The following is a 15,639-nucleotide window of genomic DNA, read 5'->3' on the forward strand; positions in this document are numbered from 1 at the left end:
TATTTGTTGTATCTTACCTGCTTGAGTGTTTTTATTAATAAACTTTTCCCTGTTGACCAACCAGCTGTGCAGCTTTCCCTTCAACGTTAACTGTGCTGTTTTGATGTTGGTTAATTGACATCCTGGAACATTTGATTGATTTCCAGTTAAAATGTCTCAATAAATCCATGTGTGATGGGTCGGACACAAAAATAAAGTAAAGTTCATTCATGGGTCGCCGGTGGCTTAGCAGATGGTGTGCGCACCAGATGTATGGAGATTGTGGTCCCCTAGACGGGTGGCCCGGGTTGTAATCTAGCTTCGGGCTCCTTAACTGCATTATGTTCCTCTCTCACTCAACCTGATTTCCCACTCTATCCACGATTCTGTCTCTAAATAAAGGCATAAGCCCCAAAATAAACAATAAATTGACAATAAAGTTTACTTTAATAACTTCAAATGCAGCTGAACAAAAACAAACATATCTGTTTCTGTTCTATCTGGCACAGATCTAGATCTCCTGGCTGAACGTAATCGCGCGATACCATGAGTTCCCGTTAGCCCCCGCGCTCAGAGCCTTTCGATGGAGGATGAGGTAGCCATGTTGTAGCGGGGAGAAGAGCAGGTCTGTACGAGGGACAAAGCGGATATATTCAGTGTAGAATCGGTTCGTCGGGACCGTCCATCCTGCCCTCTGATCGGACTGAAACCTTCCAGCAGGCACCATGAGCGGCGGGACGCCTTACCTGGGCAGTAAAATCAGCCTGATCTCGAAGGCCGAGATCCGCTACGAGGGGATCCTGTACACCATCGACACCGAGAACTCCACGGTGGCTCTGGCTAAAGGTAACCCGCTGATGCTAACGCGGCTAGTCTGGAGCTGCTGTTGTTGTCGTGTCTCTGCGAGTGACAAACCTCCGCTCTTAAAGTCATGACCGTCTTTAAAAAGTGACGTTTAAAGACGAGACGACTTGCGTGAAGCCCCCAGAGCGCACAGGTGATCTCAACACTCCTCCACGTGAACTCAGGAACATCATCCAGGTGGATTCAGGCTAATGCTAACGAGTTGCAGAGATGTCACTGATGCTGTTAGCAAACACACGTCACTACCAACGACGTCAACGAAAACTACCGATTAAATGAAGCTTTAATTAGCATCAGAGCTATAGAGGCTAACATCATGAGTCAGCTAACATCTATTAAACTTCCATTAATATCACAGGCTTTTATTTACTTCAGACTCTAATTATTAACCGGCCTTTATTTTGAAATCTACTTGCTTTTATTTTGAAATTAACTTGTCTTCTTACAATAATCTCCCATTTATTTTGAAATAAACCATCTTTTCTTTTTAAATTAACCATCCTTCATTTTGACTATAACAAGCCTTTATTTTGAAAATACTAAACCTAGCTTTTTACATTTCCATCATGCTTTTATTTTGAAATTAACTTGTCTTCTTACAATAATCTCGCATTTATTTTGAAATAAACCATCTTTTCTTTTTAAATTAACAATCCTTCATTTTGAATATAACAAGCCTTTATTTTGAAATTGACTTGCCTTTATTTTGAAAATACTAAACCTAGCTTTTGACATTTCCATCATGCTTTATTTTGAAATTATTCTTCCTCTTTGTTTTTATCAGCCTTTATTATTTCGAAATTAACCAGCCTTTATTTTGAAAAAACAGCCCTTAAAAAAACATGAATCCTTTATTTTGAAATGAACCCCCCTTCAGGGCTGCCACACACCAAACAGAAAACAAAGAGCAAGTGTGGATGAAAAGCGTCTCATTAAAGCTGTCGTTCCTTAAGTCTCTGGCTGTTTCCAAATAGTCACAGTTCAGTAGGCAGTACATACTTTTCAGTAGGAAGTTTCAGTATACTGAACTCTCGTGGTCATTCAGTGGTCATTTTTTGTGTCCACCTCAGTATACTGAACATTTCAAGAACTTGCTTTCAGGAAATGAATTGTTGTTTACCACCCACAATGCTGTGCGAAATTAAACGTAAATCGTCACGTCACGTCAGCCTCCAAATCAAAACAAACAAGCGTGGATTAATTGAATCAATTTTTAATCTGGAGTTAAATTCCCGACTGAAATCACTACTTTTAATTAACAACAGAAAATATAACAAATGTCTGCATTATTATAAAACCTTTCCCCCTCTATTTAAATAATGATTTCACTATTTAAATGCGTCTTTATTGGTTTATTTTACTTTATATTCTGTATATTACTGTCTTTCATTTGTACTTTCCTTTATGTACTGTATGTTATTTAGTTATTTAATCTGTCTTTTACTTGATTTACATTGTGATATTGTTTTGTTTACCTGACTGTATATGAGCATTACTCTTCTTGAATAAAGCTAAACAAATAAAAAACGGGTGAATGCGGCCGGTTCAGGTAACGTAAATGACGTAACTTCCATACTGAATGAATCAGATGAAGTAGGAACAAATATCTGCCTACTGTGCGCGCCTACTGAATAGTAGGTACAAAACAGTACACAGCACAGATAGTAGGTACTGTCTGCTGACAGACTGAGTTGGTATTTGGCAATTCGGCTGCATCCTCTGTTTTAATTAAAGGTCGTATTGTTTGGGGTTGACCTGCTGATGGTTAGGGCCCATGTGTTGTTTCATCACCAAGTCACAGCGCCAGCTACTGGCCTGGCATGAATACTGCAGTGTTTAGTTTGTTTGGTGCACTCTTTCAGTGGGTCGTTGTCGTGGAAACGTGACATAAGTCAATAACATGAACTTTATTAAACAATGTTTAAATCACAATGTGAGCGTGCTTCAACCCGTGTCCTCTCTGACAGTCCGCTCCTTCGGCACCGAGGACCGGCCCACGGACCGGCCCATCCCCCCTCGAGATGACACCTTTGAGTACATCATCTTCAGAGGCAGCGACATCAAGGACCTGACAGTGTGCGAGCCGCCCAAGCCGACATGCTCTCTGCCTCAGGACCCGGCGATAGTCCAGGTAAACCCCGACGCTCAGGTGTGCAAAGTGTTGGTGCTTCAGGTAGCAGCGTTAAACCTCTCCTCTCTCTCTCTCTCTCCTCTTCATCCTCTCGCCTCTCTCGCCTCTTCATCCTCGTCCTCCTCCTCTCCTCTCTCTCCTCTTCCCCCTCTCGCCTCCTCCTCTCTCTCTCCTCTCTTGCCTCTTCATCCTCGTCCTCCTCCTCTCTCTCTCCTCTTCCCCCTCTCGCCTCCTCCTCTCTCCTCTTCCTCCTCCTCGTCGTCCTCTCTCTCTCCTCCTCCTCTCTCTCTCTCTCCTCCTCCTCCTCCTCTCTCTCTCTCTCCTCCTCCTCCTCCCCTTCCTCCTCCTCCTCCTCCACAGTCGTCCATGAGCTCCAGCTCCTTGTCTTCTGCTGCTGCCGCTCCGACTCCGTTCCAGTCCGCTGGCTCCTACGGCCTCTTCAACCGAGCTCCTGTTCCGGCCTACAACCAGTTCACCGCCAGCCCCCTGGTGTCCCCCCAGTTTGGACCTGTTGGTGTTGGTAAGCACACAGCAGGTTTGTGGCGTATTAAACATTATTTGTTTGTCTGTTTTGTAGATCTAAGGGGGGCAGGGGGAGCATGATGACCCAGGGTTCAGGGTCTGATCTTGTCTCCTGGTCCACGAAGATCACGCCAAAGAAACAGAGGAAGCGGGACTCGTGGCGTCATAGTGATATTAAACATTCTACTCTAACACAGATGTTTCCGTAGCATGCTCATTGTACTCGTTCACAGTGAGGGTGAGATGGAGCGTGAAGAGGTGAAGAGGGCGCTGAGTCTGAAGGCAAAGCTCTGGATTCACCGCTCAAGCTTCGTTCTGACCCTCACCTGAGGTCATGAGCTTTGAGTAGTGACAGAAAGATCAAAGATACAAGTGTCTGAAATGAGTTTCCTCTGGAGGGCGTCTGCACTCAGAGGGAGGGGGAGGAGCTTAGACATTCAAGTGGAGGGACTTAGACATTCATGGGGAGGGGCTTATGCATTCAAGGGGAGTGGCTTAGACATTCAGGGGGAGCTCAGGGTAGAGCCGCTCCGCCCCTTTTATGTGAAGATGGGCTCACTAATACGACCTGTGTGACTGTGTTTCATCGCTGCTGCTGCTGCTGCTGAGCCAATCAGTGCTCACTAATACTAGGGTTGATTTCAGTCATCATCAGTAACGCTGACACTTCTCTCTTCAGGTCGCAGCAGCCCCAGTCTGGACCCTCTGAGGAAGAGTCCCACCCTCGAGCAGGTGATCCAAACCGCCTCATCGGCCCCCACCGCCGCCCCCTCTGCTCCAGCCCCTGGCCTGGGGCGCAGGAGCCCCGCCCATGCTCGCACGGCCCCCTCCGCGGCGGGCCAGGGAGGGCAGAAGGTGCAGCAACAGCAGGACGGTGTGGACACGAGGAGGGGTGAGACTGTCAGGGGAGGCCGCAGCAGCTGGTCTTCACCCCGAACCATCTCCGCCTCTCACATCAGTGCTGTAGATAGAGCGTCAGCTGCAGGCCCCGCCCACTCTGTCTTTAGCCACGCAGGTGAGACTCAGGCGTTTCTCTGCTGCAGCCACGTGTGGCGTTCTGTTTGTGTTTCCGTCCTGGGCGCTCTGAAATGTTTTTAATGTTTTTATTCACATCCGTGCTCAAAGTGTCGCCATGACAACAGGATTTAGACTCTGAAAGACGATACCTGTTTGTTACCACGGCAACAAAAGAAGTCGTCACAGACGCCGGATTTTCTATAATTTATGACTTCACTGATCAAACATGGCAGACAGACGCCGGCACAACGTCGTTTTGTTTCATCTTGAGTCGGCTGCGGCGCTCACGGCTGCTCTCTCCTTCCATCAAACTCAAATGCTGTCCAGTCACCTGGACACGAGTTACATCTTCTCGACGTCCGCTAACGGGGTTAGTGCATGCCGTGATTTCTGCTTTAAGCTCACGAGGTTAAACAGTGAACGTGTGTTTCTATGATTTGGAAGTTTAACGCCACATACCTTAAACTGCTCGTCACGCCGCCCTCGCCTTCGGAGTGATGTGTCCCTAGAGAGCCGCCGTAGCTGCGGTGAGGGTGCGTTTGCGGCGTGTATGTAGCTGGAGATGTGTGACGGGCATCAGGGTGGTTAGTATGACTCGTGTTGTGCAGCGTGCTGAGGCCTGCTGGTCGTTTCCTGTGTGTGATCCGTCACGCTCTCCTCCAGAGGTCACTCATGGTGTTTCCTGTGTGACGGCAGGAAGCTAGCGGACACTAAACAGACTCTGCTGTTCCAGGCGCAGACGGCCCCAAAGCGGTGAAAGGCGAGTGTGAGCAGGCGCGAGGCGGAGGCGGGGAGCCCGGTAAACAGCCCTCTGCATGCTCGTCTCCTCCACTCATCCCTCATCACGCTCTCTGTGACCGTGTGTCCACGTTCTGCTCATGTCAACGCAGTGGAGACGATGGCGACTCAGCCGCTCCCACAATGCATTTCCTCCATGCTTGTTTCTGCAGGGCGTTTATTGATTCGCCGTCACGCCGTCAGCTCTGTGGACGTGTCCTTTGCTCCTTCATGTGTTTGTGTTGACTGGTGTTTCTTATCAAACAGCTGATGTTAATTTTGATTCTCCCTCTAGCGGCTCAGGGAGCACCGGCCAACCGGCGTGTACGAGGCAGTGGCTACCGTGGAAGAGGGCGCTTTAATGTTCGCCGAGACGGACCGATGAAGTTCGAGAAGGACTTTGACTTTGAGAGTGCCAACGCCCAGTTCAACAAGGAGGAGATCGACAAAGAGTTTCAGAGCAAGCTGAAGCTGAAAGGTGAGATAGCTCTACATCACTTCTCCCTCACCGACCAATCAGAATCAAGAAGGGGCGGGACAATGGCGGAGGAGACGCTGGTCTGCCTCGTGTTTTGGAGGGAACAGTTTCCGGAGCGGCTGCTGATGTCAGGACACGATATAAAACACACCTGAAAGTCACAGCAAGGGGAGGAGGAGGTTCATCTCCCCTCTTCTTCCCTTCTCCTCTGTCCTCATCTCATCTCCCCTCCTCTTCTCTTCTCCTCTGTCCTCATCTCCCCTCCTCTTCCCTTCTCCTCTGTCCTCATCTCCCCTCCTCTTCCCTTCTCCTCTGTCCTCATCTCTCCCCCTTTCTCCTCCTCTCTCCCCTCTCCTCCTCCCCCCTTCTATCTCCTCATCTTCCCTCCTCTCTCCTGTCTCTTAGTCCTCGCTCCTCGCACGAGTAGCGCTCACACTGAGGTTGTGAGCGCTGCAGTCTGTTTGCAGTGTGCGCGTCCCATATATGGAGGCTGTAGTCCTCCAAGCGGGCAGCCCAGGATCGAATCCGGCCTGTGGCTCCTTTCCCGCATGTCATCCCCCCCATCTCTCTCTCTCTCTCTCTCTCTCTCCCTCTCTCTCTCTGTCTCTCTGTCTCTCTCTCTCTCTGTCTCTCTCTCTCTCTCTCTCTCTCTCTCTCTCTCTCTCTCTCTCTCTCTCTCTCTCTGTCTCTCTGTCTCTCTCTCTCTCTCTCTCTCTGTCTCTCAATTCACTTCAAATGAGCTTTATTGGCATGACAGATCAACAATCCATGTTGCCAAAGCAGTACAGAAAAAAATGTTGATCAACAAATGGTTACAGTATATACAGTATACAAATATAAATAAAAAACATTAAGAATAACATGAATTATTTTTACAGTCAATCAATATGACAATCATGAACATATTTAGCAGCTCGTACTGCACACAGACTTTTCTCTCCACATAGATAGAGCAGCTTCTGAGGATCAGGGAGATGGAGAAAGTCAGGATATTTATTATCAATGTAATTAAAGAGAGCCTCTCTTAAATCTTTATATATGTCACAGTGTAGGAGGAAGTAAGATTCTGTCTCCACTTGTCCTTGATGGCAGAGTGAACACAGCCTGGCCTCTCTGGGTAACCAGTTCTGTCTGTGACGGCCTGTTTCTATGGTCAGACTGTCCACTCAGTCTGTACATCATCATCGTTTTCCTTAGTTTCACATCCCTCACTGTGCTCAGGTAATCTGCCAGCTTGTACTCTCTGTTTAGGCTCAAATAGAATTCTAATTTACTTTGTGATTTGGTGCTTTCCTTCCAATATTTGATATAATTGTCTTTTTGTTTTGAGATAATTTGGTTTTGGATTGTTTGGGGGGTGTCCTGAAGCCCTGGTGTTTGAGGGCGGAGCTTCAGGATCAGCTGGCAGAGGGGACTCTTAACTGGGTTCATCTCTTGGCACTGAAGGGCTTTGAACTGGTAGGAGTGGGGGTCACTGGATTGGAGGTGTTTATAGAATGTGATGTTAATGATTAAAGGGTATTGGCTGAGTTCTGCCCTGCATGCATTACTGGCCGTGTGTCTGTGGACTCTCAGGATGTTTCTACACAGTTCTGCATGCAGGGATTTCTATGTTTCCTAATGTGAATGTGTTTCTCTGAGAGTTGGGTCTGCTTTGGAAGGTCATTATTTTGGTCTTGTTCATATTGACAGTAAGTGCCCATGTTTGGCTGAACTTGTGGAGGATGTCCAGGCTCTGCTGTAAACCCTCTGGGGAGGGAGACAGGAGAACCAGGTGATCAGCAAACATCAGACATTTGACCTCTGTGTCCTGCAGGGTCACACCAGGAGCTGTGGACTTCTGCAGTTCTTCTGTGAATGTATTCATATATATATGTTAAAGAGGGTTGGGCTCATGTTGCAGCCCTGTTTCACCCCACGGTACTGCCTGAAATAATTTGTTATTTTTTCCAATTTTAATTGCACATCTGTTATTTACATACATAGGTTTTACCCCCATGCCACTTTTTAGTAATCGGTAAAAGAGTCCTTCATGCCAAATTGAGTCAAAGGCCTTCCTGAAGTCTACAAAACAAGAATACATTTTCTTTTTCTTTTGGTGTACATGGTGGTTAATGAGAGTGCTGAGGGTGAAGATATGATCTGATGTGCGATGGTGAGGCATGAATCCAATCTGACTTTTATGCAGGACGTTGTGTTCTTTTAAGTAGTCAACGATCCGGGAGTTTATGATGCTGCAGAGCACTTTGCCCAAACAGCTGGTGACACATATCCCTCTGTAGTTCTGAGGGTCACTTTTGTCACCAAGTTTAAATATTGGTGTAATAAGACCTTGACTCCAACTCTCAGGGAAATATCCCACACTCAGAATTAAATTGAATAATTTGAGAATTGCCAATTGGAATTGTTCTGTGCTGTATTTTAGCATTTTGTTCAGTATGCCATCAGGGCCACATGCTTTTTTGTTTTTGAGGGTCTTTAATTTAGTTTTCAGGTGGTTTAAATTAACGGGGAGATCTAGGGGGTTTTGGTAGTCTTTGATGACCAGTTCCATATTTTGTAGTTTTTCTAGTATTTTAATGGTTTCAGAGTCAGTTCATGGTGGTTTAGGGACTGGAAATGTTCTATGGACTATATGATATATATCTCTGTCGCTCTCTCTCTCACTCCCCCCCGTCTCTCTCTCTCTCCCCCCCTCTCGCTCTCTCTCTCTGTCTCTCTCTATCTCTCTCTGTCTCTCCCTCTCTCTGTCTCTCTCACTCTCTCTCTCTATCTCTCTCTGTCTCTCCCTCTCTCTGTCTCTCTCACTCTCTCTCTCTATCTCTCTCTGTCTCTCCCTCTCTGTCTCTCTCCCCCCCTCTCGCTCTCTCTCTCTCTCTCTATCTCTCTCTGTCTCTCCCTCTCTCTGTCTCTCTCTATCTCTCTCTGTCTCTCCCTCTCTCTCTCTCTCTCTCTCTCTCTGTCTCTCCCTCTCTGTCTCTCTCTCTCTCCCTCTCTCTGTTTCTTATGTGTAAATAGTCGTGTTTCTTTTCTCATCTTTTCATCCTCTCAGACGAGAAGGCGGAGAAGGCGGTGAACGGGGAGGAGAAAGGCGACTCTGCTGTTGAAACTCAGAACAGCGAGGGGAACGCTGAAGAGGAGGGTGACCCGCTGGGACCCAACTGCTACTACGACAAGTCCAAGTCCTTCTTCGACAACATCTCGTGTGACGACACCAGGTACGAGTCCGGGTCAGGTACGGGTCGGGGTCAGGTACAGGTCAGGGTCAGGTACGAGTCCGGGTCAGGTACGAGTCCGGGTCAGGTACGGGTCAGGGTCAGGTACGAGTCGGGGTCAGGTACGAGTCGGGGTCAGGTACGAGTCCGGGTCAGGTACGAGTCGGGGTCAGGTACGAGTCCGGGCCAGGTGGGCCTGTGGGTGAATGCTGAGAGGAGGAATGCAGACAGAAAGGACACGGTGACACGAGGTCACGTGACCTTTCTGTCTCTGCACACAAAGAACTAATACACTCTGTTTGTCTTTCAGGAAAGCAAACGAGAAGTCTGGAGGCTCCGTGTTCCCAAGGTGAGTGGACAAGAAAGGGAGAGGAGGAGAGAGATAGAGAGGCCATACTAACCATGAGGTTACCAGCTCCCCTATTGAGTGTGATTTAAAGCGTGTGAACTAACCCGAGGACTTTGTGATGGTTGTTTTTGTGACGCTCTTCCTCCTCGTCCTGCAGGGAGCGGAGGCAGACCTGGGCGGAGGAGAGGAGGATGAACGCCGAGACATTCGGCATCCCTCTCCGTCAGGGCAGAGGACGCGGAGGTTACCGCGGGCGGGGAGGGATGGGTTACCGTGGAGGGCGGGGTCGCTCGGCCAGCCGGGGGTCCTTTGGGCCGCCACAGGGGGTCGGAGGCTACAGGGGAGGATACAGAGGAAACCAGGCGGGCCGCGAGTTTGCCGACCTTTCAGCGTACAGGGTAAGAGAGATACGAGACGTCACACACTTTATGGATTCTTCGATGTCGACGTTTTAAAGCAAACAGTTATTTTTAAGATCGTTAGCGTCCAAACGTCCAGAAGAAGCATGAGGGGACCTGACAGATGTGTTTGTTTGGGTTTGAAAAAGTCTTAAATCAGACATTAGAAAGATTGTTTGTTTTAATCCAGCTTTGTTTGTTTGTTTTGTTTCAGAAGGACAACAAAGTGGCGGCGTAGAGAGAATGGACCGAAGCTTCTTCAGGCTTCAAAGGAAAACAGGAAGTTTGGGTTGCTATTTGTTGACTAAAATAATGAAGATTGTCTACTAGTTGTATATTTGTCACCAGCACTGAGGTAGACTGCTCGAACACGCCGATGGAGATGAGGAGGAGGCGGTTCATCTGAGAAACATTCAAAACAAGAAAAAAAGTCCAGATCTCTTCACGCTAACGTGACGGTGGCTGGAGTGTAAATGTCATTTTGTTTCTGGGATGTTTTTGTTCTTCATACTGATCTTCCCTGAACCTGTACTGATCCTGCTCTGTTAGCGTCCAGGTTACACTCACATACTTTATTTTGGGGGCGGAGTCACGGGGGCTCCGGCGCACCTTTCTAACATGTATTTTTCTACTCTCTCACGTAGACTCACGTAGGCTCACTCTCACGTCTCCTTCTTCTCGCCATGCTCCTCGTTTCTGTTCTCGCTCGCCTCACTACGTGTCACGTTTCAGCTTTAGTGTCGGGAGCAGCGGAGCTCGTTCTTACTCGCTCACAGCTGGATCGTAGGTCATCATGAAGCTGCGGCGCCCTCAGAGCTGCAGGTTCATGAAGCTGCTGCGCCCTCAGAGCTGCAGGTTCATGAAGCTGCTGCGCCCTCAGAGCTGCAGGTTCATGAAGCTGCTGCGCCCTCAGAGCTGCAGGTTCATGAAGCTGCGGCGTCTTCAGAGCTGCAGGTTCATGAAGCTGCTGCGCCCTCAGAGCTACAGGTTCATGAAGCTGCTGCGCCCTCAGAGCTGCAGGTTCATGAAGCTGCTGCACCTTCAGAGCTGCAGGTTCATGAAGCTGCGGCGTCTTCAGAGCTGCAGGTTCATGAAGCTGCTGCGCCCTCAGAGCTGCAGGTTCATGAAGCTGCGGCGTCTTCAGAGCTACAGGTTCCGCTCCGATGTGTCTAAACTAGCGTCTCACTTCTCAAATATTCAAACTCAAAGAGCTTCAAAGAGAAGGAGCAGGCAGGTGTTCAGTCGTAGTTTCTTTAGATGTTAATTTATCCTCAGCTGATTTGTTTCTCATTGTGATGTTGTGAACCAATCACAGCACAGAAAACTAAGAAGTGTTTTTTTATATTTCCCTGATGTTCTGAAGAGAGAAAACGTCTTCATGACGAGATCAGAAGAAAATTTCCCTTTGATATATCGAAGAATGTCCCGGAAGTCGTCATCCTTTTACGATAAACAAACAAACAGTAAATAAATAAAAACAGCATCAATGAAGTGATGTAAACAAAGGTCGATGGCGAGATCAGAGCTGAAGGATCGTCCTCGCAGCGCCTGATTGGCTGCTGCAGGACGACCTCATCTCTAAATATTTACTTTGAATCAGAGAAACATGAAACACTTGTTTGGTTTCTCAGATCGTCACCTTCGTTACAAAGAGAAACTTTAAACTGAGTCATTCTGACCTTCATCTTCACGCTCGCTCCTCCAGGTACAATCACTCGCTCAGAGCGTGCGTGCGGCGTCCGTGCTCCTACATGACTCACTTTCCGTCTTGAATGCTTTAAAGGTTTCCTCTGGTCGCCTCTTTAATAAACGACCCCTCAGCTCGCCAGCTTCACGCTCAGCGAACGATAGAAACACGGTTTAAAACCTCTGTCTGATGAAGTCCCCCGGCGCCATCCTGCCCCGGCGTGATGTAAGTACTTCTAGACGTGGACTTGCACTTTGAAAAGGCGAGGAGAAGTCCGTCCTGACTTCGTTTTGTCGACCTCAAAAAATAAAAATCTGTAATATTTATTCGTTCTGTTCTTAAAGACGAATCCGAACGTTTGACTCCGTTTCTCTCCACGCCACTTCCTCCGGTTAAAGGTTATTCAAAATATCTTCAGAATCAAACCGTCAGCAATGGCGTGACATGCGGAGGCATGGAGAACATTACGTGAAGATCAATCAGCTTTTGGTGAATCAGCGCTTACAAGCGTCTGCACGCTGACCATGAATTAAACGCCTCTATGTTCTCCGACCGCAATTAAATCTAAAGATTCAATTCATCTCCTTTTATTTTTTCGTCAGACGATTTGAACGAAAGGCTCAGATTTGACGTCGGGCATTGCGGTGGCGTTGAGAGCGGGCGGGATGTGAAGGCGTGTGGGTGTCTGATGGGTTTGTGCCCTTGACTTCCTGTCGTCTGCTCTCAACAGCATGCGGCGCTCGTGTCTGTCAGTGGCCTCACGGCTCAGTCGACTCTGATTTGTTGATGCAATAAGTGAAAGGACCGTCTCCAGGTGATAAACGGCGAGCTGAGGCCGGTCGGGGTTTCTTTTTTTTAGCTTGACTTCCTGTTTGAACCTGTGGAGTCAGCATGGCGTCCTCCTCTGTGGGCCTCTGGGGTTTTTATTAAGAGCAAATAATAAATAAAACTGTTGTTCAATAGTCTCCGCCTCCGTCTCCTTCATGTGTCAAAGTTCATTAAACACCGAGGTCACGAGTCCACGGCCCCGTCTGCAACCATCACAACCTATCAACTGATCAGCACCTGAACTGTCTGACAGATCAGAACCTACAACACTTTAATCAGCCTGGCGTGATCAGAACCTGGCCCGTCTTAAGGGGAAGGAAATACAGGATCTTTGTCCTGAAGGGTCTGAAATCCTTCCTCCCGTGTATAAAGTTCATGTTGCTGCAGATTAAAGCTCCATCATGATTTATAGAAAACGTTCTGTTTTGTGAATCACCTCCCTGCATCACCATGGTAACTTCAAATGATTTTATGTAGTCTTTATTTGGCACTAGGCGTCCTCCATATCCCCCTCAGTCCTTTCATAGTGCCCCTGGTGGCAGATTTTATATATTGTGTTTCATGAGCTTTCTTTTGTTTTAAAATGTACGGAAGCCTTCTACAGTCAAACTTTAAACTAAAGCTGCTGCACAAATGACTATTTTCATTTTCTGGCATGATTAACTCAAATCAAGTCGATGCTGAAGTGTAAAATCCTGCAGTTCCTTGAGTGTCCACTAGAGGCTGGCTGCAGAAGCACAGGAAGTCACATACACACGCATTCTAAAAAGCCTGTTTTTACAGCAGAGATTAATATGTTTACAGCCTGGTTTATAAAACCAAATAGGTCTGATTAGCTCATGTCTCGATCGACACACACTGTACGGGGGGGGTGAATGTTTTGATGACTCATCAGTTTTGATGTATGTTTCAAAGCAACCACCATCATACCTGTGCCAAAGAAGTCCTCTCCATCCTGCTTCAATGACTATCGCCCTGTCGCATTAAACCCCATCCTCATGAAATGCTTTGAAAGGATAGTCATCTTGCCACAAATCTTGACCCGTTCCAGTTTGCATACTTAGCCAACCAGTCCACTGAGGACGCAATCTGCTCTGCTCTCCACCCGGCTCTCACCCACTTAGACACAAAGACTCTTATGTGAGAATGCCGTTCATAGACTTCAGCTCAGCATTTAGCAATATCATACCACTACAGCTGATCTGGAAACTGGACCGACTGGGCTTCAGCATTCCCTCTGCAACTGGCTGCTGGACGTCCTCAGTGAGAGGCCACAAGCAGTACAGGTCAGCAACAACATCTCGAGCACCATCACACTAAGCACAGGGACACCCCAGGGATGTGTGCTCAGTCCCCTGCTCTTCACCCTGCTGACCCATGACTGCACACCTTCAGCACCACATTGTGAAGTTTGTGGATGACACAGCTGTAGTCTGTCTCATCTTCAACAATGATGAGACAAACTACAGGAAGGAGGTCAGCCATCTGACCACGTGGTGCAGAGACAACAACCTCCTGCATAATGTGGGCAAGACCAAGGAGAATGTTGTCGACTTCCGGAGAGGCCACAGGCAGCACCCCCCACTCACCATCAACGGCTCTGCTGTGGACAGAGTGAGCAGCAGTACATGTCTCGGGGTGCACATCACTGGCCAAGAAAGGACAGTAGCGACTCTACTTCCTACGCAAACTGAAGAAGGCGAGAGCCCCCCCACCCATCATGTGCTCCTTCTACAGGGGCACCATCGAGAGCGTCCTGACCAGCTGCATCACTTTGTGGTACAGGAACTGCACCGCCCACAACCTCAAGACCCTGCAGCGCTTAGTGAAGACAGCAGGAAAGATCATCCCTCCCTCCTGGACACCTACAACACCCCCCTCACCCGAGAAGCATCCATTGTTGTTTTTCTGAAAGCACATCTTTGCACATTATTTTGTATACTTGTTTTTTTATCCTGTATATTTTGTATCATTGCATATATTTTAAAAACCTTTTTATACTTTAGCTTGCATCGTGGTTCGGAGAGAAACGTTTTTTCGAACATATGGAAAAATTGACAATAAAGATGACTCATCCGTTTTGATTTGATGAAGAATAGAATAGAATAGAACTTTATTTGTCCACAAAGTAGAAAATTGTCTTTGGCTTCACAAGAACAAGACAGAAAAAACATGACAAACAAGACAACATTCAAGCACAGCAGGAAACCAGGAGAGCGCCTGTAGTCCTCGACAACATCACAGTCAGCATGGTTCGTGAATTTAAAATAATAATTTAGTATAATAATAAGCCAGAGTTTTAAGACATTTCATAAAGTTATATGTTTAAAAACAGTAATTTCATAAAACAATGTGCAGTTAGAGTTGAGGGGGGGGGTCGTTTTTTCCTTTATGAATTTAATAATTTTATTGCATTTGGTACAAATGATTTTTTTGTAAACATTTTTTGTGGCTCTCTCAGTCTGAATCGCCGACCTGATGGAAGCACTTTGAACTGGGAGTGCAGTGGATGAGAAGGGTCACTTGTTATGTCCTGGGCTTTCTTTTTAGTGTTCAGTACATGCCTGTCACAAAGTGGCATCTGTGGTTTCCCTATGATTTTACTAGCGGTATTGACCACTCTTGTCAGTTTGCTCTTACATTTAACATCTAAATGCCCGTACCATGTGACCATGTTAAAAGACAAAATACTTTCTACCAGATTCTTGTACACCATTTCAAGAATCTTTTTACTCACTCTAAACTCATTCAGCTTCCTAAGTAGGTGTAGCCTAGACATAGTCTGTGTTATCTATGAATTTGAGGTGACTATCGTTGTAAGTTCCTAAATGGACTTGGTAAATGGACTTGAGCTTATATAGCGCTTTTCTAGTCTTCCGACTACTCAAAGTGCTTTTTACACCACCTGTCACACCCACCCATTCATACCCTTTCACACACTGATGGTAGTGATTGCTGTGTAGTATCATCCATCAGAAGTAACTAATCCCATTCATACACCACCACTGAAGCAATTCAGGGTTAAGTGTCTTGCCCAAAGACACATGACATGTTGCTCAGCTGGGGATCAAACCCTCAACCTTCCGGTTGAGAGGCGACGACTCTACCAACTGAGCCACAGCCGCCTAAATATTTAAAGCAGTTTACTTTTTCAACAATTTCTCCCCTCACGAGTCAGAAATATTGTTTTTACTGGATATAACCATTTCTTTAGTTTTAGTAATGTTTATCTGTAAAGCACTCGATAGACACCAGTTCTGGAGCGAAGCTACATGATTAGAATACATATTCTCTCCTTTAGTGTCCCCTGCACGTAGGAGGCCAACAAGTGCCATATCATCAGCATATTTGAATAAGCTAAAACCTGAGTCTTGGAGTCTAAACTCATTTGTAT

At 46.9% G+C, this 15,639-nt stretch overlaps 1 protein-coding gene across 3 annotated transcripts; it reads left to right on the top strand.

The window, feature by feature from the left end:
• The first annotated feature begins 538 nt into the window (after positions 1-538).
• On the top strand, positions 539-10,292 carry lsm14aa (LSM14A mRNA processing body assembly factor a). 3 transcript variants are annotated; one of them, XM_061036233.1, is made up of 10 exons: positions 539-825; positions 2,811-2,974; positions 3,335-3,509; positions 4,176-4,511; positions 5,247-5,312; positions 5,586-5,768; positions 8,821-8,986; positions 9,294-9,332; positions 9,490-9,730; positions 9,945-10,292. In XM_061036233.1, the coding sequence occupies exons 1-10, from the start codon at positions 705-707 to the stop codon at positions 9,966-9,968; spliced, it is 1,515 nt and encodes a 504-aa protein (XP_060892216.1). In that variant the 5' UTR covers positions 539-704; the 3' UTR covers positions 9,969-10,292. The 3 variants fall into 3 exon arrangements, with proteins under 3 accessions (XP_060892216.1, XP_060892217.1, XP_060892219.1); XM_061036234.1 differs by having other exon boundaries at positions 540-825; positions 3,335-3,494; XM_061036236.1 differs by lacking the exon at positions 5,247-5,312 and having other exon boundaries at positions 540-825.
• The last annotated feature ends 5,347 nt before the right edge of the window (positions 10,293-15,639 follow it).

Source organism: Labrus mixtus, chromosome 4, assembly GCF_963584025.1.
Source record: "Labrus mixtus chromosome 4, fLabMix1.1, whole genome shotgun sequence".
Taxonomy (NCBI): domain Eukaryota; kingdom Metazoa; phylum Chordata; class Actinopteri; order Labriformes; family Labridae; genus Labrus; species Labrus mixtus.